The sequence below is a fragment of the Hemiscyllium ocellatum genome, chromosome 7, assembly GCF_020745735.1.
Source record: "Hemiscyllium ocellatum isolate sHemOce1 chromosome 7, sHemOce1.pat.X.cur, whole genome shotgun sequence".
In the NCBI taxonomy this organism is placed as follows: Eukaryota; Metazoa; Chordata; class Chondrichthyes; order Orectolobiformes; family Hemiscylliidae; genus Hemiscyllium; species Hemiscyllium ocellatum.
Window position 1 is genome coordinate 54670154 of NC_083407.1, and position 27443 is coordinate 54697596.

General features: G+C 42.1%; 1 protein-coding gene across 8 annotated transcripts in view; it reads left to right on the forward strand.

Annotated features, from left to right (window-relative positions):
* Positions 1 to 22838, forward strand: part of baz2ba (bromodomain adjacent to zinc finger domain, 2Ba) — a 369151-nt gene extending 346313 nt beyond the window's left edge. For 6 of the 8 annotated variants that reach the window (XM_060827214.1, XM_060827207.1, XM_060827209.1 and 3 more), the window contains 6 exons: positions 2684 to 2991; positions 3380 to 3515; positions 4027 to 4173; positions 18971 to 19242; positions 21152 to 21295; positions 21402 to 22838. In XM_060827214.1, the coding sequence (XP_060683197.1) occupies positions 2684 to 2991; positions 3380 to 3515; positions 4027 to 4173; positions 18971 to 19242; positions 21152 to 21295; positions 21402 to 21555 (1161 nt within the window). In that variant the 3' untranslated portion in view covers positions 21556 to 22838. The remainder of the gene's footprint in view (positions 1 to 2683; positions 2992 to 3379; positions 3516 to 4026; positions 4174 to 18970; positions 19243 to 21151; positions 21296 to 21401) is intronic. The other 2 variants (XM_060827211.1, XM_060827212.1) reach the window with 1 other exon arrangement.
* The last annotated feature ends 4605 nt before the right edge of the window (positions 22839 to 27443 follow it).

Sequence of the window (27443 nt, forward strand, 5' to 3'; positions counted from 1 at the left end):
GCTCCAGAGCTTGCATCCTTAATGTTACAGTACAACTCCAACTTTGGCATCTTCTCATCTATGTGGGAAATTCCCTGGGTATGTCCTAATCCCAGGACAAATCCAATCCTGCCAGTTACCAACAGTCCTCAGTAACGCTATCACAAAGCACTTGCTGGGCAATAACCTGCTCACTGACACTCAGTTTGGGTTCAGCCAAGGTCACACTGCTTCTCACTTCATTACAACATCAAAACAAAAGAGCTGAATTCCAGAGTGACTGCCCTTGACATATTGTCCACATTTGACCATGTGTGGCATGAAGAAACCGTAAAAAAAAACTGGAGTAAAGGGGAATCAGGGAAAACTCTTGCCTAGCTGGAGTCCTACCTGGCACAAAGGAAGCTGGTTATGGTTTTGAGGTCACTTATCTCCACTCCAGGACACCTCTCTATAGGTTCCTCAGGGTAGTGTCTGGGCTCAATCATCTTCAACTGCTTCATCAATGACCTTCCTTCCATCACAAGGTCAGAAGTGAGAATGTTTATTGACAGCACAATATTTTGCACCATTCGTGACTCCTCAGGTACTGAAGTAGTTCATGGCCATTTGCAGCAAGATCTGGCTATATCCAGGTTTGGCTGGCTAGTGCCAAGTAATATGCCACCAAAAAGATGCCTGGTAATGACTATCTCCAGCAAAAGAAAATGTAACCATGGCCCTTGACTGCAATTGACATTATCATCGCTGAAACCCCTACTGTCAAAATCCTGGGGGTTACTATTGACCAGAAAATGAATTGGACTTGCAATACAAATGCTGTTGTTACAAGAACAGGTCAGATACTAGGAATCCTGCAGTGAGTAACTCACCTCCTGATTCCTCAAAGCTTGACCATAAGATGCAGAAGCAGAGATAAGCCATTTGGTCCATTGGGTCTGCTTCGCTGTTCAATGAGATCACGTGAGAAGTTACATGACACCAAGTTATAGTGCAACAAGTTTATTTGAAATCAAAAACTTTCAGAGAGCACTGCTCTTTCATTCAGTGAAGTCATGGCTGATCTGATAATCTTCAATTCAATTTTCTTTCTGTACCTACATAACCCTTATTTAGAGATGCTGGTGTTGGGCTGAGGTGTACAAAGTTAAAAATCACACAGCACCAGGTTATAGTCCAACAGATTTAATTGGAAGCGCTAGCTTTCGGAGCACTGCTCCTTCATCAGGTGGTTGTTTGGAGCGGCGCTCTAAAAGCTAGCGTTTCCAATTAAACCTGTTGGACTATAACCTGGTGTTGTGTGATTTTGAACGTTGTACATAATCCTTTAATTTCTTTATTGGCTAAAAATCTATTTCAGTTTTGAATACAGTTAATGACCCAGCCTCAACACTTTGTGACAATGAATTTCACAGATGTACTACCGTCTGACAGGTGAAATTCCTCCTCACCTCTGCTGTAATGAAGAGATAGATCCTTTACTTCGATTAGATAGGCCTAACTGGATCTTACTCAGATGAGAGTGGACTGGTCCTGGACTTTCCCATAAAAGTCAACAGGACATTTGTTTTCCTTACTGCCTGCAGAACTTGGATGCTAGCTTTGTGTGATTCATGCATCAGGATCCACACTCCCCTCTCTGCTGCAGCTTTCTGCAGGTTTTTCCCGTTTAAGTAACAATCAAATCCTCTGTTTCCTGCCGACATGCATAGCTTTACATCTTCCCACATTATATTTCATCTGCCAAATTTTTGTCCACTCAGTAGAATTTATCTATGTCCCTGTGCAGACTCAATCATCCTCAATCTTGTCCCCTCACCCATTTTTGTGTCATCTGCAAATATGCCAATAGTACATTCTCTTTTATCATCCGAGTCATTAGTATATAATGCAAATAATCATGGCCCCAGCACTGATCCCTGTGGCACTCCAGTAGTTACAGTTTGCCATCCTGAAAATGCTTCCTTTATCCCACTGTCTATTAGTTAGCCAGTCTTCTATCTATGCTAATATACTATCCCAACATCATATGCTCTTCTTTTCTTCAAAAGCCTGAAGTGTTGTACTTTTATGGACATATTTTGGAAATCCAACTATATTACTTCTCATTCCCTTTACCTATCTTGCTTGTTACCTTCTGAAAGAACTGTACTAAATATTCCCTTCCTGAAGCCACATTGACTCTGCTCTGTCTGGAGGTTTACCGTAACTGCAATAACATAGTGCTGGATATTTCTCTTTAGATTTTATAACAAATGACTATTCACTGTGAGAAACATTTCCTTAATGTTGGTATGCAGAGGAGAAACAGCTATAGATCGTATATCTGTGCTTGCTTAATTTTAAGAATAGCCACCCCCAAAGTTTAGTGATCTCAGGCCTGTACAGAGCTTTCTTGTCTCAGCTAAGAAGTAGTAAGGTGATTATAGTGTACTTTAAGCTAAGGAAAAAATTAGCTGGGATGGTCCAGTAAACTCTCTGCATACTTGTTGTGTCAAAGGAAAGAATTGGTGATTCTTCCTCCTTTCCCCCATAGTTATATAACCTACCTACACTAATTTTCCTGGCTTTCACTTGACTGCACCTGAGAGCTACCAGCATCTGTAGAGTTGTATCACCGTGTAGCATTGCATTCAGGAGTGCAAATTCAAAAGAAAAAAGCTATTTGAAGAACAATGAAGCAAACTTTTTTATCCTTATACAGGGCTGGATATGTCCAGAACCTGCTTCAGACCGAGATGATCTAGTCTACTATGAACACAAACCTTTTGAGTTGGAACAGACTGGTGGAGACCACAATGGCGAAGAGGACACGGAAAATTGCAGCAGTATAGAACGACGGGATGGCAACCCTCTAGATATAGCTGTAACGAGGCTGGCTGATTTGGAGAAGAACATAGAGAGAAGGTATCTGAAGAGCCCCTTAAGTACCACCATTCAGATCAAACTGGATAATGTGGGCACAGTTACAGTTCCTGCTCCTGCACCATCCAATACTGGTGATGGTGATGGGTAGGTTATCGAGATTAACTTGGAAAATTATTGTGCTTTTCTGCTAATTGGAGCCTTTTTCTTGCCTGTTTTCCCCCTTGTTCTTGTGTGTGTGTGATCCATGTGGATCATCCTATCTGCATGGTGCTTTGTAGAGACTTCTTTTACTGTGGATGTTTTTGTCTGCAGGAATGTCCTACGTCATATGGTCCTTTATTAGCTTTAAGGCATGTTGCCACAATGCTATAGGGGAGTTCAAATGCCTAAACGTCATATCAACTCTTTACTGGCTGTGCACACTGCTGTTTAAAATGGTTGGCTTTATGTAATATTTACCTATTTGGCATCATGATCTGAACTGAATTCACTTTTTTAAAAAAAATGTTTCTTCTTTTGTTGCTTTCAACAGAAGTGAGGAAGACATTGCTCCTGGATTGAAAATGTGGCGTAAAGCCTTGTCTCAAGCTCACAGTGCTGCTCAGGTAGCAATGTGCCTTCAACAGTTAGAGAAGGCTATAGCATGGGAGAAATCAATCATGAAAGTTGTGAGTGCTTTTTCTTTCTAGTGTGTTTTAATTCAAGTATATTCTCTTTATTTCTTTGATTACATCTGACTATTAATGTCTGCAGCATGCAGAAAGTAGAATGAAACAACTTATTACAGAAATGTAGCTACATATGTGCCATTTTGATCAGCTTGCCAGGGTGACTGTGTTGGGTGGAACAAAACCCATAAGCTTTTTCCCTTTGAAAGTGCTCTACAAGCAGCTGGGAGAGCTTATCCTTTTTAGAGGAAACAGTTCCAATGATTTCTGTGTTTTGCATTCCAAATGGATATTAGAAATAGGATTTCCAGCACAGCTACACTGAGCAGACCACTGATTAAGATTTATTTTACATTGTTATGATATTTATACATGTGCCTTATATAAGATAATTGTTAGCTGTTGCCTACGCAAAACTGAGCTGTTCAGGTAACGGTACGGTAAACAAGAGCTACATAATTTCTTGATACAGTTTAACCTAACCAAATATATTTTCTGTCATTTTGATCAGTATTGCCAGATATGTCGAAAAGGAGATAATGAAGAATTGCTTCTACTTTGTGATGGTTGTGACAAGGGATGTCATACTTACTGCCACAGACCTAAGATTACGACAATTCCAGATGGAGACTGGTTTTGTCCTGCCTGCATTGCTAAGGTATTATAATAGTTCAAACATTTGTACTTAAACAGGTATTAGCTTAGTACTTTATACCGTGCCATTCATCAACTGTTACGTTTGTGTTTGCAAATTGTATGACATAAGTTTACTCTGTATAGAAATGGATTGTGAATGTATCAACTAATATTGAGTGTGCCGTGTTGCATTGCACTTGCAAATCTACTGTTACAATAAAATGATAACAGTTGACATAGTTTTATTTTTGAAAATTCCAGTTTAATATTTGGCTCAGTTTTTTTTTCAACTTGACAGTTTATCTGTTTTTCACATATTGGTCTTATTACCAATCTCTTGTACTTCCAAATTTGCACCAATAGACCATTTAATTAAAAAACAATTCAAACGAGTGCAAGTGCCTGCAAGATTTTGAAAATTGGCAACAAGGATGAGGCAATATTGGATGAATGGAAGATGGGAAATCAGTAAATGGAATGAAAGTAATAAAAATAAGCAATATTGTTCATTAGCTTTTTTTTAAACCATGTGTCAAAGTTTTTCATGGTTTCCTTTCAATCCTCACTTCTCTTCAATTTTTTTCTTTTTCAGTGGAAACATTGTTTCTTTTTCTTCATAGGATTTGGATATTACTAGTTAGACTAGCATTTATTGCCCATCTTGAATTGCTTTCTTGAACCACTGCACTCCTTGGTGTGTACTTAAAGTGGATGGCTCAGTGGTTAGCACTACTGCCTCACAGCACCAGGGACCCAGGTTCGATTCCAGTCTCTGGCGACTGTCTGTGTGGAGTTTGCACATTCTCCCAGTGTCTGTGTGGGTTTCCTCCGGGTTGTCCGGTTTCCTCCTGCAGTCCAAAGATGTGCAGGTTAAGTAAATTGGCCGTGCTAAAATATCCATAATGTTCAGGGATGTATAAGTTAGGTGCGTGTATCAGGGGTAAATGTAGGGGAAAGGATCTGGATGGGATACTCTTCAGAGGGTTGGTGTGGACTTGCTGGGCCGAAAGGCCTATTTCCACACTGGAGGGATTCTAATTCTAACTTCTCGATGCTTTTAGAAAGGGACTTCTAGGATTTTGAACCATTCCGTTAAGGATGGTGATATAGTTTCAAATCAGGAAACTGTGTTACTTTGAGGAGGAATTTGTGGTAGTGTTCCCATGCACTTGTCCTTCCAGGTGGTAGAAGATATGGGGTTAGAAGGTGCTGCCAGAGGAGCCATGGTGAATGGCTGCAGTGCATCTTGTAATTGATCCACGATGTATTGGTATGAAAGAAGTGAATATTGAAGATGGCAGATAATGTGCCAGTTAAGCAGACTGTTCTGTCCTGGATGCTGATGGGCTTTTTGATTGTTGTTAGAGCTGCAGGTGGTTGAGGAAGTGGAGAGTATTCCATCAAAGTGTGACACAATGGCCCAGTGATTAACACTGCTGCCTCACAGCATCAGCGATCCAAGTTCGATTCCACCCTCAAGTGACTGTCTTTGTGGAGTTTGCACATTCTCTCCATGTCTGCATGGGTCTCCTTCTCAGTCCAGTGATTTGCAGGCTACGTGGATTAGCCATGGGAAAGGCAGGGTTTCAGGGATTGGCTGGGAATTGTGGGTCAGGTTGCTCTTTGGAGGGTTGTTGTGGACTCATTCAGTTGATTGGCCTGCTTTCACATTGTAGGGATTCTATGATTCTATAATAATCTTGACTTGTGCCTTGTAGATGGTGGACAGATATTTGGGAGGCAGGAAGTGAAATTAGTTACTTCTTGCAGAATTCCTAGCTTCTGGCTTGCTATCCTGGTAAACACAATACAATTGATTTTCCACTTCAATTTCTGGTGAATAGTAACCTCCTAGGATGTTGATATTCACCAGTGGTAATGCCTTTGAATATCAAGGAGAGATGATTAGATTTTCTTTTGTTGGTGATGGTCATTGCCTTGCATTTGTGTGACATGAATATTATTTGTCACAAATCAAACAGAATCTGAACATGATCTGGATCTTGCTACATATGGACACAGGCTGCATTTGTATCTGAGGAATCATAAATGTTCTGAACATTGTGTAATCGTCAATGGCCACTTATTAAAGGCCATTGATAAAGCAGCTGAAGATGGTTGGGCATAGTATACTACTTTGAAAAACTTCTGCATTGATGTCCTGAGACGGTAGTGATTGACTTCCAATAATCACAACCATTTTTCTTTGTGCTAGTTCTGACTCTAACTGTAGAAAGTTTTCCCTGATTCCTATTGATTCCAGTTTTGTTATACTCAGTAAAATGATGCTTCAGTGTCAATGAAAGTAATTTTCACGTGGCATGTGGCATTCAGCTCTTTTGTTCAAGTTTGGATCAAGGTTGGAGGAGCTGAATTGCCATTGTTATCAGTGAATAAGTTGTTGTTGAATATGTACCATTTGATAGTACTGTCGATTACCATTTCTATCACTTTACTGATCAAGTGTAGACTACTAGGGCAATAATTGCACTGGTAATTGGGAGAGTTATCCCACACTTTAGTCAAGCAAAAGTCTCATGGAAATATATCTTCCAAGACAATAGCCCATATAGCATCATCTCCATCACTGTCCTGTCCCAGCTGCAGGATAGACCTGCATTCAGTGACAGTGGTATACAATTGGGAAAGGTTGCCCTGTGAGTCCACATTAGTGACACCAGACTCCATAAAATCTCATGGCATCAGGCTAACAACACCCCAGAATCTCAACACCAGCCAGGACATAAAAAGTCCTTGATTGGTATGCCATCTACCACTCCCTTCATCACTCATGGCAGCTGTGTGCTTCATTTACAAGAAGCACAGTTTGTGGGCGGCACGGTGGCACAGTGGTTAGCACTGCTGCCTCACAGCGCCTGAGAACCGGGTTCAATTCCCGACTCAGGCGACTGACTGTGTGGAGTTTGCACGTTCTCCCCGTGTCTGCGTGGGTTTCCTCCGGGTGCTCCGGTTTCCTCCCACAGTCCAAAGATGTGCGGGTCAGGTGAATTGGCCATGCTAAATTGCCCGTAGTGTTAGGTAAGGGGTAAATGTAGGGGTATGGGTGGGTTTCGCTTCGGCGGGTCAGTGTGGACTTGTTGGGCCGAAGAGCCTGTTTCCACATTGTAAGTAATCTAATCTAATCTAATCTAATCTAATTCACCAAAATTCCTTCAATGCACCCACACTATCACCAATGCAAGAGACATCACCATTTGCAAGTTTCTATCTAAGCCATACACAATCCTGACTTTTGAATTGGACCATTGATCCTTCACTGTCACTGGTTCAAGATCTTGAAACTTATTCATAGAATCATACAGTGCAGAGAAGCCCATTAAGTCTGCACTGACTTAACTTTGATTTGAATTATTTATTGATAATGACCAATAAAAGTGTGTTAATCACAATTTCCTGCACTTGTCCCTTCTCCTTGAATGTCATGATATTTGAAGTGCTCATCCAAATTTTTTTTGAAGGATGTAAGATTTCTGGCCTCCGTTACCTTTGCAGGCAATGCATTCAATATGTTGAGTGAAAATGTTTTTTTTTCCCAAATCCCATCTGAAGCTTCTACCCCTTATCCTAAAATTATGCCCTCTCGTAATTGAAACCTCAACGAAGGGGAACAGCTGCTCTGTATTCACCATGTCCATACCCCTCAACCTTATACACCTCAATTATGTCACCATTCAATCTTTGCTGCTCTAAAGAAAACTATCGAAGCCAATTTAGTCTCTCATTATAGCTCAATTAATCCATTCCAGGCATCATCCTGTTGAACCACCTCCATACCCCCTCCAATGCTATTATATCCTTCCTTTGGTGAGGCGAACAGAATTGCACACAGTACTCCATTTGTGGCCTGACCACTGCTCCTTGCTCTTATATCCAATGCCATGATTGGTCAAAGCAAGTATATCATATGCCTCCTTAATATCTTATTCGTGTGCTCTGCCTCTTCAGGGATCTGTGAATAATTACCCCAAGATCCGTCTGTTTCTCTAAGCTACCCAGTGTCCTGCCATTCTTGCTTCTTCTTCCAAAGTATATCCCCTTAAACTTGTCATGTTTAAATACCATCTGCCACTGGTCTGTCCATCTGACCAACGCATCTATATTTTCTTGTAACCCACAAGTATCATCTTTGCTATTAACCACTCTACTAATCTTGGTGTTGTCTACAAATTTGCTTAACAGTCCCCCCCCCCCACATTTTCATCTATATTATTTATGTATATAATAAACAATAAGGGTCTTGGTATTGATCTTTGTGGTACACTGCTGGACAGCATCCTCTGGTCACTCAAACAGCCTTCTACCAGTACCTTTTGTGCCCTATTACTCAGCCAGTTTCTGATCCATCTCATCAGGTTTCCCTCAATTCCATGTTCTTTATCCTTTTCTCCCACTCCACCAAGGGCATACATGTCTTGGGCCTCCTCCGTTGACAAACCCTAACCACCCAACACCTGGAGAAAGAACGCCTCACCTTCAGCCTTGGGACCCCCCAACCACATGTGATCAATGTGGATTTCACCATTTTCCTCATTTTCCCTCCCCCAAACGTATCCCAGTCCCAAGCCTCCAACTCGGCACCGCCCTCTTGACCGATCCTACCTGTCCATCTTCCTTCCCACCTATCTGCTCCACCCTCCTCGCCGACTTATCACTTTCATCTACCTGTCAAATTCCCAGCTATCTTCCCCCTAACATCAGCCCTCTCCCATTTATCTCTCACCCCGCCACCCACCCCCCCAACCAGCCCAGAAATGTCGATTTTCCTGCTCCTTGGATGCTGCCTGACCTGCTGTGCTTTTCCAGCACCACACTCTCGACCCTTTTCAAACAGTCTGCTTTGTAGGACCTTGTCAAAAAGCCTTGTAAAAATCCATATAAACTATATCAACTGAACGTTCTTCATCCAAAGAATTAATCACATTTTCAAGAAAATTCTAACAAATGTATTCGGCATGATCTCCCTCTGACAAAGCCATGTTGACTTTCCCTAATTAACCTGCACATTTCCAAGTAGATATTAATTCACTGTTCAGAGTTTTCTCTAATAGTTTGTCTACCACTGATGTGAGGCTCATGGTCTGCAATTTACTGGTTCACCTTTACCACCCCTCTTAAAAAGGTGAACCACATTTGCTGTCCTCCAGTCCTCTGGCACTTACACTGTAGCCAGAGAGCAATTTAAAAACTTGTGTCAGGGCCCCTACAATTTTCTGCCTTGCCTCCCACAGGAGCCTGGGATGCAGTTTATCTGGGCCAGGAGATTTGTCTGTTTTTAAGCCTGTTAGAACCTCCAATACCTTCCCATTTCCTCTATCAAACTGCAAGTTCCTCACAGCCCTTTTCCTGAATTCTGTATTTATGTATTCCTTTTCTAGAGTGAAAACCAAAAAGAAATATTCATTCAGCACTCTTCCAATATTCTGCAGCTTCAAATGCAGTTCCCCTTCATCCCTAATGGGATCTATTCTTTCCCTGGTTAACACCTTTTCTTTAATGCATTTATTAAATATCTTGGATTTCCACTAATCCTGTTCACAAGTCCTTTTTCACAGCCTCTTTTTGCTCTTGTAATTGCTTTCACTTCCTGTATTTTTCTAGGGCCACACCTGAATTGCTCCTTTTAGACTCTCCCTATTCTTCTTGCTCATCCAGTCCTGAATTGTCCTAGACATCCAGGGTTCCCTGAACCTATAGCTTCTACACTTCCTTATAAAGGGTACATGTTGGACCTGTGCTCTCCCCAGCTCGTTTTTGAATGCACTCAATTGCTCTACTGTAAACTTGTAAGGAGCTGTTCCCAGTCGACTGTGGCCAGATTTTATTTGAATAAAATCTGCCTTCCACCAATCTAATTCCTGTGAGTGTACCTAAGCCAAAAGGACTTCAATAGTTTATGAATGCAACTCACCAGTGCCTTCTTGAGGACAATTGAGGGTGGGTAATGAATACTTGCCAAAGACACCTAAACCCAGGAGCAAATATATTTTAAAAACTAATCTTTTTTATGAAACTTTATTGACTGCTGATTGAATGGCCAGATAAACTACACATGCTATTACATCCTTAAGAACGCTTGAGAAATTTGTCAAACAAGGTTTCCCTTTTGTAAAAATCATGTTGACTTGTTCTAATCATACTGTTCTTTTCTTTGGGCATTGCAGGTTTTCGCAGTTTCCCAAGATTGATGTCAGGCTAGCTAGCTTGCACTTTTTTTTTGTCTCTTTCTCTTTCCCTTGACCAGCAATGTCTTATTTGCAGTTCAAGTGGATGTTAAATGAGAGTGCTATAAGGCCAACATCAGAGTCTACTGGAATCTTACTTGGAATAATTAAATAATTTGCATTTAAAAATTCATTATCAGAATGTCATTCAGTTGGTGAGAGTCCATTTAATACCCATCCCAAGTTACCTTTAGGGTTCGCACCTATCTTGATGACTTAAGCCAATGCAGTCTGTGAGGTACAGTATATGTTCTCCTCCAATGCTACCAAATGGAGAATTCCACGATATCGATCCAGTGATTATGACCATTGTGTTTGAATGCTGCTACTTGGGAAGCTTTAATTTTTTTTGCAGCCATTATGTTTATATGAGATAGCTGGATGTTTTGGGTGAAGGTATCCATTTTAATCATGTGGAAACTGTTTATGCTACATTTATAATAATAGTTGTTTTCTTTTGGTATGTGTTTAACTGTCCCCATGACCAGTTGTAATTATTAAAATTATTTTATCTTCTGGGAATCTTCCTGATATGACTTCCATAATTTAAGCTTTTAAAAGTCCTAAGCTATTATCTGTTTCAAATCATTTTGCAGTGTGAGATAGCTTATCTTATTCCCGTTCTGCAAATGTGTTGCTGGTCAAAGCACAGCAGGCCAGGCAGCATCTCAGGAATAGAGAATTCGACGTTTCGAGCATAAGCCCTTCATCAGGAATACTATCTTATTCCCGTAATGTGTTCAAATGATCTCATCTGAACAGAAGCAGTCAGACTCTCACTACAAAGCAGATGAAAACATACATGGAAATCTCTGCTAATTTTCACTGTAAACATAATGCAAACAATGATTCTGAGTTCACGATATTCCTTTTTTAAAAATGTACCATTTTTCAGTTGTAAATTATAATTCATTTCTTAAGACCATATTAGATTGATTAGATTCCCTACAGAGCGGAAACAGGCCCTTTGGCCCAACAAGTCTACACTTACCATCCGAAGAGTAACCCACCCACCTAGTGCACCTACCACTATGGGCAATTTAGCATGGCCAATTCACCTGACCCACACATCTTTGGACTGAAAGGAAACTGGAGAACCCGGAGGAAAACCACGCAGACACAGGAAGAATGTGCAAACTCCACGCAGACCCGAGGCTGCAATCGAACCTGGGTCCCTGGCACTGCGACGCAGCAGTGCTAACCATTGAGCCACCTTTCTTTATATAAATGGGAGGATCCATGATAGGATTTTGAACCAGAAAGTCTCAGACTGGATGGAATCATTGCTCCACATTTCTGGTGTCCTAGCAATTGTATTCCATAACATGTTCATTTTCAAGGCTTGGGTCCAATTTTTACACGGTGATCTAATTTACTAATCGCAATAAATTCCCTTGGTAAACTGTTCCAACTATCTTTTCCTAAACATACTGTCTCTCGTGTTGTTCTCTCATAGTGTTACAAATATGCTCATTGGTTCCCTTAGGAATGAGGAGGAATCTTTTCCCTAAGGGTGATACGTTTATAGAATTCTTTATCATGGAAGGCTGTTGAATACGGTAACTCAAAAGTTTAAGCAACAGGTGAAACTAGCTAATTCACGCTGCGATTATACAGTAGCAGCACAAGTTGAGTTTGCTGCTAACAAGATGCTGCCATCAAACTAAAAAGAGATGCTAATTTAAAAAGTGAAAGAACTGTGAATGCTGTAAATCAGAAACAAAACAGAAGTTGCTGGAAAAGGTCAGCAGGTCTGGCAGCATCGGTAAAGAGATACTGTTTCAGGTCCAGTAAGCCGCCTTCAGAACTGATGGTAGCTCGGAAACTGTCAGTTTATATGTAGAAGATGGAGTGGGGCAAGGGGATAAGGACTAAACGATAGGTAGGGATAGAGCCTTGCATATTTGGACTGACAAAGGAGTCGATAATGATCTGACTGGGAGGGCCGATAGCTGTTAATGGAGATTGCTAGTAGCGAACGATAGGTAGTGTGTAATGGCAGACTATGTGATAACAAGGCCTGGGAAATAGGGCTAGGACATGGGGGAGTTCAGGCCCTAAAATTATTGAACTCGATATGGAGTCCAGAGGGCTGCAGGGTTGCCAAGCAGAAAATGAGGCGTTGTTCTTCTTGCTTGCGCTGAACTTCACTGGAGCATTGTAGCAAACTAAGACAGAAATAACAAAAACAGAAGTTGCTGGAAAGTCTCGGCAGGACCGACAGCATCTGTGAAAAGAAATCAGAGGTAATGTTTTGGGACCTCAGCAGCTTCTGTTTTTGGTTCTGATTTACAGCATCCATAGTTCTTTCGGTTTTTACTGAGACAGAGATGTTAGCCAGGAAACAGGGTGATGTAGTAAAGTGGCAGGCAACTGGAAGCTGATGGTCTTTTTTCCAGGGAGAACATATATGTTCAGTGAAGCTATCACCCAGTCTACGCTTTGTTTCCCCATTGTAGAGGAGACCACATTGTGAGCAGCAGATGCAGTAGACTAGATTGTGAGAAGCACCGGTAAAGTGCTGCTTCGTCTGCAGGGTATGTATGTGCCTTGGATACTGAAGAGGGAGGAGATAAATGGACAGGTGTTACACCTTTGGCGGTTGAAGGTGAAGGTGCTTTGGGCTGTGGGGGCAAGAGTTGGGATTAAAGGAAGAGTGGACCAGGGTGTCCTGCGGAAGGCAGACAAGGGTGTGTCTGGTGGTGGCATCTCATTGGAGGTCGCGCAAATGGCAGCTGATGAACTTCTGGATGTGGATGCTGGTGGGATGGTATGTAAGGACAAGAGGGATCCCTATTGCTATTGTGGGAGGGAAGAGAGGGGGGGTGAGAGTGGAAATGCAGGAGGTGGGTCTGACCTAGTTGAGGGCCCTGTCGACAACGGTACTGGAGATCCTCGGTTGAAGAAGAAGGTAGACATTTTGAAGGCTCTCTTGTCCAATTTAGCCTCATCAGAACACATGTGACGGAGACAGGAACTGGGAGAATGGAGTGGAGTCTTTACAGGAAACAGGTACGAAGATGTATAGTCCAAGTAGCTGTGGAAGTCAGTGGGTTTATAGTGAATATTAATGGCCAGTCTATCCCCAGAAATGGAAACCGATGTCAAGGAACGGAGGTGTCTGAGATGAACCAGGTGAAAGTGAGGGCAGGGTGGTCATTGGATGTAAAATCAATGAACTTTCTCAATTCCAGATGAGAGAGGGAAGCAGCACTAATGATGTCTTCAATTTATCAGAGAAAGAGTTGTGGATGGGAGCCAGAATAGAACTGGAATATGGAATGTTCCACATACCCCACGAAGATACAGGCGTAACTGGGGCCATGGCCACCCGTCTGACATGAAGAAAAGTAGTTAAAAGAGAAATTATTGAGGGTGAGGATGAGCTCAGCCAAGCGGTGGAGGGTGGTGATGGATGGGAACTGGACCAAATGCCAGGATTTGTTATCCATATCAATTGCCTTTGAATTGACTGGCTTACAAGGCAATTTCAGAAACCAGTTATGAATCAACCACATTGCCATGGAACTGAAATCTTGTATAGGCCAGACCAGGTAGGAGCAGTAGATTATCCTTCTAAAGGGCCCGATAGGTTTTTACCATAACTGATGTTGTTCTCATGACTGAGATTAGCTTTCTATTCCAGAGGTCTGTTACTTTAAATTTCACTAATTGCTGTTTTGGAATTTTTACAAATTTGTTCATTTGTGGGATGTGGGCATCACTGGCTGGCCAGCATTTATTGCCCATCTCTAGTTGTCCTTGAGAAGGTGGTGATGAGCTGCCGCCTTGAACCACTGCAGTCCATCTGCCGTGGGCTGACACTCAATGCCATCAGGGAGGGAATTCCAGAACTTTGACCTTGCAACAAAGCGAACGGCAATGTATTTCCAAGTGAGGACAGTGAGTGCTTGGAAGGGGACTTAATGATGGTGGTGTTCCTATATATCTGTTGCCCTTATCCTTCTAGATGGGTTTGGAAGGTGCTGTCTGAGGATCTTTGGTGAATTTCTGCAGTGCACATTGTAGATAGTACACACTGCTGCTATTAAGCATCGAAGGTGGAGGACATAGATGCTTGTCGCTGTTGTGCCAGTCAAGCAGGCTGCTTTGTCCTGGATGGTCTCAAGCTTCTTTAGTGTTGTTGGGGTCGCACTAATCCAGGCATTGGGGAGTATTCTGTCACACTTCTGACTTGTGCCTTGCAGATGGTGGACAGGCTTTGGGGAGTCAGGAAGTGTGTTACTCCCCACAGAATTCCTAGCCTCTGACCTGCTGTTGTAGCCACTGTATTTATGTGATGAGTACAGTTGAGTTTCTGATCAATTAAATCCCCCCAGGATGTTGATATTGGGGGATTAAGTGATGGTAACACCAATGAATGTCAAGTGGTGGTGGTTAGATTGTTTCTTATTGGTGATGGTCATAGCCTGGCATTTGTGCGGCACAAATGTTACTTGCCACTTGTCAGCCCAAACCTGGATATTGTCCAGATTTTGGTGGACAACATTGTGCAATCATCAGTGAACATCCCCACTTCTGACCTTATGATGGAAGGAAGATCATTGAAGCAGCTGATGATGGTTGGGTCTATGACACTAACCTGAGGGACTCCTGCAGAGATGTCCTGAAGCTGAAATGACTGACTTCCAACAACCACAGGGAGAAAGTGTGGACTGCCGCTGCTGGAGATCAGAGATCGAGACTGTGGTGTTGGAAAAGCACAGCAGGTCAGGCAGCATCCGAGCAGCAGGAGAATCAATGTTTTGGACGTAATGAAGGGCTTATGCCCAAAACATCGATTCTCCTTGGAAGCTATCTAACCTGCTTTGCTTTTTCAGCACCACACTCTTGACTCCAACAACCACAACCATTTCCTTTGTGTCAGGTATGACTCTAACCACTAGAGAGTTTTCCTCCAGATCCCCATTAATTCCAGTTTTGCTTGGGCTCCTTGATGCCACAGTCTGTCAAATGCAGCCTTGATGTCAAGGGCGGTCACTCTCACCTCATCTTTGGAATTCCATTGTTTTGTTCATGTTTGAAGCACAGCTATAATGAGGTCAAGAGCTGAGTGGCTCTGGCAGAACCTAAATTGAGCATCACTAAGTAGGTTATTGCTTAGCAGGTGCTGCTTGATAGCACTGTTGATGACACATTCCATCACTTTACTGATGATTGTGAGTAGACTGATGGGGCAGTAATTGGCCAGGTTCGATTAGTCTTTTTTTCTTTTATGTACAGGACATACTTGGGCAATTTTCCACATTGTTGGGTAGATGCCAGTATTGTAACTACTGTATACTGGAGCAGGTTGGTTAGGGGTGCGGCAAGTTCTGGAGCAGAAGTCTTCACTACTGTTGCAAGAATATTGTCAGGGTCTGTAGCCTTTGCAATATCTAGTGTCTCCAACCATTTCTTGATATTGAGTGGAGTCAGTCGAATTGGCTGAAGATTGGTATCTCTACTGCTGGTGACCGCAGGAGGAGACTGAGTTGGATCAAGCACTCGGCACTTCTGGCTGAAGATTGCTGCAAGAGCTTCAGCCTTACGTTTTGCACTGATGCGCTGGGCTCTTCCATCATTGAGGATGGGGCTGTTTGTGGAGCCGCCTATTCCAGTGAGATGTTACCACGGGATGTGGCAGGACTGCAGAGCTTAGATCTTATCCATTGTTTGTGGGATCATTTAGCTCTGTCTGTCACTTGCTCTTTATGCTGTTTGGCATGCAGGTAATCCTGTTTGGTGACTTCACCAGGTTGATATGTCATCTTCAGATATGCATGATACTGCTCCTGCTCCTGGTCTGCCCTCCTGAACTCTGTTGAACCAGGGTTCATCCCCTGGCATGATGATGATGGTTGAGAAAGGGATGTGCAAGGCCATAACATTACAGATTGTGCTGGAGTGCCATTCTGCTGCTAGTGATTGCCACAGTACAGCATGGATGTCCAGTCTTGACTTGCTGGATCTGTTCGAAGTATATTCTGTTTAGCACGGAGGTAATGCCACATGAGACATTGGCGATTATTCTCATTGTGAAGCTGGGACTTCATCTCCACAAAGACTTTGCGGTGGTTGCTCTTACTGGTACTGAGATAGACAGATGCATCTGCAGCAGGCAGATTAGTAAGGATAAGTTCAAGTATGTTTTTCATCTTGTTGGTTCTCGCATAACCTGCCGCCATCTCAGTCGAGCAACTTTCCTTTATGGTCCAACCCTCTTGGTCAGTAGTACTGTTGCTGAGCTACTCTTGGTGGTGGACATTGAAATCCCTCGCCGAGAGTATATTTTATGCCCTTGCCATCCTCACTGCTCCAAGTGTTGTACAAATTCGTCATTTGAGGGAGGATGATATGTAATAATCAGTGGTTTTCCATGCCCATGAAGCCATGTGACTTCATGGGGTTTGGAATAAATGTTGAGGACTCCCAGGACAACTCTATCCTGACTGTGTAACACTGCCACCACCTCTGCTGAGTCTGACCTGCTGGTGGGACAGAACATATCCAGGGATGGTGATGGTGGTATCTACAAAGTATCATTCTGTGAGTATGACTGTCAGGCTGTGGTTTGACTAGCCTGTGAGACAGCCTTCCTATTTTTGGCACTAGCCCCCAGATGTTATTGTGGAAGAGTTTTCAGGGTCAACAGGGCTGTTTCTGCCATTGTCTTTTCCGGTGCCTAGGTCAATGCTAGGTGATCTGTCAGGTTTCATTTCTTTTGAGACTTTATTCAACTGAATTGCTATCTTGGCCATTTTAGAGGGCAATTAAAAGTCGACCACATTGCTGTAGGTCCAGAGTCACACGTAGACCAGACCAGGTTGGGATAGCAGACATGGGATTAGGAGTCATTTATTAACTAGGAGAGATGACTGGCTAATGGGCAAATTCAGGGATAAATGAGTTTTCTCCTGGATGGCAAGATGTTACAGTGTAGGGGGGTGGCAGGCACAGGGTTTGGTCCTTGGACCCCAGCAATTTACAATCTACATTAATGACTTGGATATAGGGATAGCAGGCTCTAGCACCAAATTTGCAGACAACACAAAAATAGGTGGGATGGTAAATTGAAATGAGGATATAAGAACGTTACAAATAGGCTAGGGGAGTGGGCCAAGGTGTGGCAGATGGAGTTTAATATGGATAAGTATGAGGTCATGCATTTTGGTTAGCCAGGCAACCTATTATCTAAATGGGGAGAGACTTCGGAGTGCTCCGGTACAGAGGGATTTGTGTGTCCTCATTCATGAGTCACAGCAGATAATAAAGCGAGTGGAATGTTGGCTTTTATAGTTTAAAGAATAGAATTTATAAGTCAGGAAGTATTGTTGCAACAATGCAAGGCTTTGGTGAGACCACACCTGGAGTATTGTGCGCAGTTTTGGTCCCCTTATTTGAGGAAAGATGTGGTGGCATTGGAGGCAGTTCAGAGGAGGCTCACTAGATTGATCTCTGAGATATGGGTGGCATGGTGGCACAGTGGTTAGCACTGCTGCCTCACAGTGCCAGGTTCAATTCCTGCCTCAGGTGACTCTCTGTGTGGAGTTTGCACATTCTCCCCGTGTCTGCATGGGTTTCCTCCGGGTGCTCCGGTTTTCTCCCACAATCCAAAAATGTGCAGGTTAGGTGAATTGGCCTGGCTAAATTGCCCATAGTGTTAGGTGTAGGGGAATTGGTTGAGTTGCGCTTCGGCGGGTTAGTGTGGACTTGTTGGGCCGAAGGGCCTGTTTCCACACTGTAAGTAATCTAATCTAATTTAATAAGGGGTTTGTCATATGAAGAGAGATTGAACAGTTTAGGCCTATACTCTCTGGAATTTAGAAGAATGACGGGAGATCAAATTGGGGTATTCAAAATGATAACAGGCATGCATCAAATAGACGTGGAGGGAATGCTTCTTTATGTGGGGCATTCTGGAATGAGAGGTCATAGTCCTAGGATAAGGGGTAGCAAATTTAACAGTTGAGGAGAAACTACTACTTCCAAAGGGTTGTAAATCTGTGGAACTCGCTAACCCAAAGACTGATGGATGCTGGGATAGTGAGTAAATTTAAGGAGGAGTTAGACAGATGTTTAATTGTAATGGGTTGAAGAGAAATGAAGAGAAGGCAGGAAAATGGGGGTGAGGAGCATATTAGCTACAATCAAATGGCAGAGCAGACTCAACAGGCTGAATGGCCTAATTCTGGTCCTATATTTTATGAATTTATTTTTTTGATTTGCCACCCTAAATTCTCCACTAACCTTTTCTTGATAATTGAATCTACAATTGTTTGGTACTGATGAAGCATGGAGATCCTGAACATGCATATTAAGTATGATGATACTGAGAACTGTGAATTCCTCACTTCTGTACTTCTGAATGCCAGACAAATAATTTTTGGAGTTCTCCAAATGATTGGATTTCTAATATGTACTGGTAGAAGGCTTTCTGACCACTGATCTTTCAAAAGTGGCAAATGTGACAATAGTGAAATTGTGCAGTTGGAAAAGACTCTGCAAAATATATGATGAAATTCTGTAATGTTTGCTACTCTAATATACTCTAATGTGATTATTTTCTTTTGGTAGGCAAGTGGTCAGTCCCCACGGAGTAAAAAGTTCCTAAGTCGTCCAAGAAAATGTTTTGAACAGAAGAAGGGTAGAAGATTATCTGGAGCCAGTGTTAGTGATGAAGAGGAAACAGCTAGTACCAGCAGCACTCCAAAGAAAGGAGGAAAAGAATCCAAAAAACGAAAGGTGGATGACAGCTCATCTTTGAACTCACCTAGGCTAGAAGGTCCATCACCTACCAAAAAGTGGAAAACTGTAAAAGATAATAGCAAGGATTTGGCTTTGTGCAGGTATGAACTGATCTTTCACATACATAGATGTGTTTAATATAAATAATTAACTTTGATCCAGTGTGACCCATAATTCTTGGAAGAATCATTCATGGGGTGTGGGTATTGCAGGTTACCCTTGAGAAGTTAGTGGTGAGCTACCTTCTGGAATGACTGCAGTTCATTTGGTGTAGGTACACCCACAGTGGTGTTAGGAAGGTAGACCCAGGACTTTGATGCAGTGACACTGAGGGAATGGTGATTATATTTCCAAGTCAAGCTGGTGCATGGCTTCAAAGGAAATACCACCACCTGCAGGTTCTCTATGTTTTTTGCTGCACTGTCCTTCCAGATTGTAATGGTTGTGGGTTTGGAAGATATTGTCTAAGAAGACTTGGTGAATTTCTGCAGTGCATCTTATGGCTACTACACACTGGTGCTGATGCTGAGCATTGCTGTGGTAGGAATGTTTGTGAATGTGGCGGCAATCAAGAGAGCTGCTTTGACTTGGATGGTGTCGAGCTGCTTGAGTTTTGTTGGAATAGCATTCACCAAGGTAAGTACGGAGTATTCCATCACAGTCCTGCCCTGTGCCTTGTGGGTGGTGAACAGGTTTTTGGAGTCTTACTCAGGTTCTCTTCCCATATTACCAGCCCCTTGCTGTCTATGGGAAAAGATTGTTAAAATCTGAATTTGTTAAATTCATTATTAGGGTCAGAAGCCCAATGAGACCAAAGGGTGTTATCCTTAAGTTTACATTGATATTTATTGGCTGATGTGGAAGGCTGAGCTTAGAGAGAGAATTGTTCAGCAACCTGAAGTTCTGTAATGTGTAAAAGGAATGAAGCTGTTCAACTAGCATTTGTTCTTCCCAATCTACACTGGATCTCGGCAATGAACACCAAATTGCTGGTTTAGACGAAATATGAGGAAATCTAATTTTGACATTTGAATCCTGTCTGGTGTTTGTGAAGCAGTGGAATTGGCTGATTTGTCAGCTCCTCAGTATAGAGTGAAATATGCTGGGTACTGGGCTTGATGGAGCACTGCAGCATTGCAACAAAGAATGAATAATGAAAAGGCGGGAGGGGGAAGATCTTTGTGAAAAAATAGTCTTAAAGGATAGTGTTTGAGATAGCAGAAATGATAGTGAACTATCTGTCAAATAGTTTAAACAGAATATTCCAGAGCTTAGTCATCAGGCAGTTGATGGCACAGCCTTTTGTGGAAGCATTCTCCAGCGTTCTACATCTTTTTGAGTGATGAGTTATTTCTTGATTTCAATCCAAAATGATCTACTTAAATTTTAAGTTTTATTTCCTCTCATTAGAATGTATTTCTGCAACAACGGCTTGTACTTTGTATATGTTTTCTTGCAATTAATCCCTTTTTCCATTCTTTCCACTTTTGTTTTAATTGTGTGAGACCTTTCTTGTAACGTGATTCTGAACCTTAACTTGTTTGCTGACAATAGATGGTACTTTTGACTTTGAGGGACGGGTTTTGGCATTGTACTGAACATTTCCCCCCACTGTTTGTTAACTTGTCCATGGTCAGTTAAACATAGTTTACTGCTGTCATTTTATTTCCCATCCTTTCTAAATTTATCTTACTTAAATTTAAAACCTTGATTTATAATTTTCCCTCTGGCTCACAAACCTTATAGCAACTTCTGTCAATTGATGGCACTAACTTACTGTAAGATTTATTAATTAATTTTGTTTTTATTACTAATCATTTAAAATATTGTAGTCTTCATTTTCGCCTTGCTGATTATAATCAGATTCCTTTAGAAAAGCAATTTGAATGCATTCTTAATATTTATTGCATTTGTCACTTGAGATGTTCTGTTTCTCTCAGTTTGATGTAACTTGAAACTTGCTTGTATTGAAAATTCATTGAAGTTTAGTAACGTTTTTTTTGAAAACAGCATTATGCTATCGGAGTTGGAAACCCATGAGGATGGTTGGCCCTTTTTACTCCCTGTGAACTCCAAACTAGTACCAGGATATAGAAAAGTTATCAAGAAACCCATGGACTTCTCTACAATTAGAGAAAAACTCAGCAATGGATTGTAAGCATCTGAATATTTTTCGTCCATCATATTTGAAGTAATCAAAATCAGACAGATGTATCTTTCATTAAGCAATAACTGATTCCTAAACCACATTCTTTTCTAGATATCCTAATACCGAAGTATTTGCTGTGGATGCAAGACTAGTATTTGACAACTGTGAAACATTTAATGAAGACGATTCAGATATAGGCAGAGCTGGTCACAACATGAGGAGATTTTTTGAGAAGCGATGGGCTGAGCTTTTTAAGGGAAGCTAATGCAATCACAATATGAACTAAAATATACGACATTTGGACCAGCAGCCTGAAATACTGGTGTCTTCAAATCTGTAGGGAAGTGCAGGATAATTTGCACAAAAGCAACAGATACTTCACATCACTGCTTACGATAGGGAAGTATCAGCCAAGGATTATTGTCGAAAAGAAGGTTTGCTCCTTTGGAGATCATAGCTCTTGAACTATGGAAATGTTTTACGGACAGCTTCGGTAGAACAGGGAAGCACACCCAAAGAGTTCAGTGGCATGGGGTGGTCCTAGTGCAATAGCAAACAATATTTCAAAAACGCACTGAAATAATATACAACCACCAGAGCTGTAAAAGGGGACTGGAATTCCTCTCCCCTTTATGTAAAAAAAATGGAAGTAAATGGAAAAAATCTTGAATTTTTTTCGTAGCTTATATTTTAGTGAATGTATTTAATTTTTGTTAATTTATGAGTAAAATGTCAAGTCTTCATTTTCTATGAAAAGGAAGAGGCAGCAAAATTGCTTTAAATCTTCAAGGAAATAAAACAACGAATGTTTTTGAATAATAAAACAAAGCCAATTAATAATTGTTTACACTGTTCTGTCCGGGAAGGACACTGGAGAACCTGTTGTTACTGTAGACATAATTTACAGATCTGCTTATCAATGCACCACCTACTTAGTCTCAAGGTAAATTCAAGAACAGTGGATCAACAAAGAAACATCTGTATATAATTGTTCATTAATGTTAATATTAATTAAGTCTTGTTCAGATATGTATGATGTGTACATATTGTTTGCAGGCATTGAATATTGTTATGCCTTAGAATAACTGTAGCATTTTATTTTAGTGTTAAAATTATTATACATATATGGCTTGTACATATCCTCTACAAACACTGTGGAGTCTCCTAATGTTGGGTAGTGCCTGCCTTTAAAACAGGGTGTAGGGGATATTAGGTTTTCCATTTTCTATTTTTGTTATATAATTTTGAGCCACTGTGGTCTCAAATTCCAATGTAATCATTTGTATCCATACAATAAATTACAATTTCCTATACACAGTATTTTTCATAATGCATTTCCCTCCATCTGCCTTGCCACGAAACCTGGTACACAATGGCTCTTTGTAACCACTGTGTTTTGCAGTGGCCAGTTGGAGGCAGCTCAGATCAGAAATTTTTGTACCTGAGTCAAAGTACTTGAAGTTATTTTATTTAAATATGTTGTGAAAAAGGGTAGTTTCTTTCTTAGGAGCATTATTTTTCACTAGTATGTGTGGCACGGACATAATAAAAGGGTGTTTTCCAATTCTGTTTTCTATTTGTTTTGATTTCTATAATCTACAGAATATTTTATTACTCTGTTGATCATGAAAAATTTTATAAATTAAGTTCAATGCAAGTGGTCATAATATGTAATATAAAAATATTTTGTTTGTTTCATCTGCTGATGAACCATATCATGGATTAATTGATGGCTAACTCACTAAAGCAAAATTGCACCATTTTAAAGCAGTTTTTAAACTTGCTATATTAAATGTGGCCCACTTTGACAAAATCATCAAGAGCTGTTAGTTTTTTTGACATACTAGAAACGAATCAGTAAAATTTGGAATAAATACTGAGAGTATTCAAATTGTGATCAATACTTGAGTAGGGAAAAACCCATAAGAGAAATGAGTTTAAATTTGGGAATAATGATTTGTATGCATACATATTTCTGCATCTTACTGCAACTTTTCAAAATATTAGCAAACCTCTTGTGATATTCTAAGACTAGGGATGGGTAAAGTAGCAACATGCAACACCTTCAATTTTAATTTAATTTTATTTTGAGGTATTTAAGTCAATTACAATTATAGACCAAGTTCGAGACAATCAATCTAAAGTACCTCTGGTCTTACTAAATACAAGACCACTCCAGGTTCCAAATATGTTTTCACAACTTTTATATAATTTATCACCATTCATTATGAATGAAATGATATCATTAAAAGCAGTATTTTTTTTTGGGATGGCTGTTCACAACAATGGTTGACTGAGCACAGGCCTCTTATTCTTGACTGAAGTTCTTCAATTTTAAGTATTCTAATGGACCAAACCATCACTTTTTAACCTTGCTAGCCATGATCCCAAGTGCATGATCAAAAATGTTGTGAACTCTAATTGACTCATTAATATGTAAACAGTAGATGATCAATCTTGGACTGGCTAAGCATTTTCTTAATTCATGGGATGTGAACATTGCTCGTTGGGCCAACATATGTTACCCATTCCTAGTTGTATTTGGAAAGGTGGTGGTGAGGCTGCCTTCTTAAACTACTGCAGCCCACTTTCTGTAGGTAGACCCGCAATGTTGTTATGGTAGAAATTCAAAGATTTTGACCCAGCAACAGTGAAGGAATTCCAATATTTTTCCGAATCAGATGATGAGTGTCTTGGAGGGGAACTTGCAGTTGGTGGTGTTCCCATGTATCTGTTGCTCTTGTCCTTCTAAAGATGAAGAGGTCGAGGGTTTGGAAGACACTATCAAATGATCTTTAGTGGATTTTTGCGGTGCATCTTGGAATGGTACACACTGCTGTTATGACCATCAGTGTTAGCATGGCTGAAGGTTTGTGCACGTGGTGCTCCATTCCTGATTGGTTTCTTTAAAAGTGATGGTCTTACTGACATCAATTTCTGCCATTTCTGATTCATTCTTTGCCATGCCAACTACTCTTTAAGATCATTTATTTTGTAAAAGATTGTCCCTTATCACCTTCATAAATCTCCACCAAAAGAAAGTAGCACCAATTAACAATGCATCTGTTTACATACGTGGAGTCACTTCCCAGTGAATAACTATCATCCCAAATGACCCAAGTCATAGATCTGAATGTTCTATAAAACAAATCTAAAATCCTTTAATATTGCTGAGAAAACTTTTAGCTTTTTAATCTTTCACTAATCAGGACAACTCATGATAAATAACAAATTTAACATGCTGTATGTGAGTGCTGATTGTTTGGGAAGTGCATTCTGATTGTGAGAGAGCTTGATGTGATGAAAATATTGGTTAGTCATGATTGGCAGCAAAGGACTCACCTTCATCCCCCTCTGTCCACGCATCAATGAATTTAATACACGCCGTGACGTCAAACACTTCTTCCGCGCCTCCAAGCTTGCTTTCACAATTGGGACTCCCACCCACTTTCTGAGGACCCCTTCACCCTCCTCCAACACACTCCATCCACCTGGACACCACGTGCTGGCCTATTACCCGCTCTTGACCATTTCCAACTGCCGCCAGAACATTAACAGCCTCTACCTGTCTACCCCCCTCCCCCACTCCAACCTCTCATCCTCAGTGCACTGCCCTTCACTCCCTCTGCTCCAATCCCGCCCTCATCATCAAGCCAGCAGATAAAGGGGGTGCAGTGGTAGTCTGGCATACTGATCTCTACACCTCTGAAGCCAGATGCCAACTCAAGGACACCACCTCATACCGCCCCTTCGACCATGACCCCACCACCCCCCATCACCAAACCATCATCTCCCAGACCATACTTCATCACCTCAGGAGATCTCCCACCCACAGCTTCCAACCTCATAGTCCGAGAACCCCGCACTGCCCAGTTCTACCTCCTTCCCAAGATCCACAAGCCTGACCACCCTGGCCGACCCATTGTCTCAGCATACTCCTGCCCCATTGAACTCATCTCTACCTACCTCGACACTGTCCTATCCCCCCAGTCCAGGAACTCCACATATGTTCGAGACACCACCCACGCTCTCCACCTCCTCCAAGACTTTGTTTCCCCAGCCCCCAGTGCCTCATCTTCGCCATGGATATCCAATCCCTCTACACCTCCATCCGCCATGACCAGGGCTGCCAAGCCCTTCGTTTCTTCCTCTCCCGACATCCCCAACAGTACCTTTCCAACGATGCTCTCATTCGTTTGGCTGAACTGGTCCTCACCCTTAACAATTTGTCCTTCGAATCCTCTCACTTCCTCCAGACCAAAAAGGTAGCCATGGGCACCCGTATGGGCCCCAGCTATGCCTGTCTCTTTGTTGGCTATGTAGAACAGTTGATCTTCTGTAATCACACTGGCACCATTCCCCACCTCTTCCTCCGCTACATTGATGACTGCATTGGCGCCACTTCGTGCTTCCGCAAGGAGGTTGAACAATTCATCAATTTCAACACATTCCACCCTGACCTTAAATTTACCTGGACCATCTCTGACACCTCCCTCCCCTTCCTGGACCCCTCCATCTCCATTAATGACCAACTTGACATTGACATTTTTTACAAACCCACTGAGTCCCACAGCTACCTGGATTACATCTTTTCCCACACTACCTCCTGCAAAAATGCCATCCTGTATTCCCAATTCCTCCACCTCCGCTGTATCTGCTACCAGGAGGACCAGTTCCACCACAGAACACACCAGATGGCCTCCTTTTTTTAGAGACCACAATTTCCCTTCCCACGTGGTTAAAGATGCCCTCCAACGCATCTCATCCACATCCCGCACCTCCGCCCTCAGACCCCACCCCTCCAACCCTTACAAGGACAGAACCCCCTGGTGCTTACCTTCTACCCTACCAACTTTGCATAAACCAAATCATTCGCCGGCATTTCCGCCAGCTCCAAATGGACCCCACCACCAGGGATATATTTCCCTCCCCACTCCTTTCTGCCTTCTGCAAAGACCGTTCCCTCCGTGAACACCTGGTCAGATCCATGCCCCCTAACAACCCACCCTCATGTCCTGGCACCTTCCCCTGCCACCTCAGGAATTGCAAAACCTGCACCCATACCTCCTCCCTCACCTCCATCCAAGGCCCTAAAGGAGCCTTCCATTTCCATCAATGTTTTACCTGCACATCCACCAATATCATTTATTGTATCCGTCGCTCCCAATGCGGTCTCCTCTACATTGGGGAGACTAGACGCCTCCTCGCAGAGCGCATTAGGGAACATCTCTGGGACACCTGCACCAATCAACCACACTGCCCTGTGGCCCAGTGTTTCAACTCCACCTCCCACTCAGCCGAGGACATGGAGATCCTGGGCCTCCTTCACCGCCACTCCCTCACCTCCCGACGCCTGGAGGAAGTACGCCTCATCTTCTGCCTCTGAACACTTCAACCCCAGGACATCAATGTGGACTTCACCAATTTCCTCATTTTCCCCTCACCCCAGCTCCAAACTTCCAGCTCAGCACTGTCCCCATGACTTGTCCTACCTGCCTATCTTCCTTTCCACCTATCCACTCCACCCTCCTCTCTGACCTATCATCTTCATCTCCACCCCCATCCACCCATTGTCCTCTTTGCTGCCTTCCCCCACCTTCCTTCTCGACCTATCAACTTCATCCCCACCCCCATTCACCTATTGTACTCAATGCTACTTTCTCCCCACCCCCACCCTCCTCTAGCTTATCTCTCCACCCTTCAGACATTCTGCCTCTATTCATGATGAAGGGCTTTTACCCGAAACGTCGATTTTTCCTGCTCCTTGGATGCTGTCTGAACTGCTGTGCTTTTCCAGCACCACTCTAATCCAGAATAAAGTTGAATGCGAAACTTGGGTTAAATTTTACACACAAAAGATTGACTCTGACTCTGACTCTGGTCAAGGTATTGTCCTCACCACTGAATTAGAGGATGACTACCATGTATTTTGTTGTGTTGAAACAGGAAAAATGTGTACACGTGTTCTTTTTGTCTGCAAAATGTCTGTGTATTAATATATCAAGCTTCTAGTATTCAAGGAGCTAATGAAATTATGCAGTGGAGACTGCAGATTCGGTTACACCTCTTGTAAGAAAGCTTCTGGTGGCTGGCCTGTTAGAAGCCTATACCATAGCCACAAAGTGCTGGAGGCAAGCTAAATGATCTCATTGG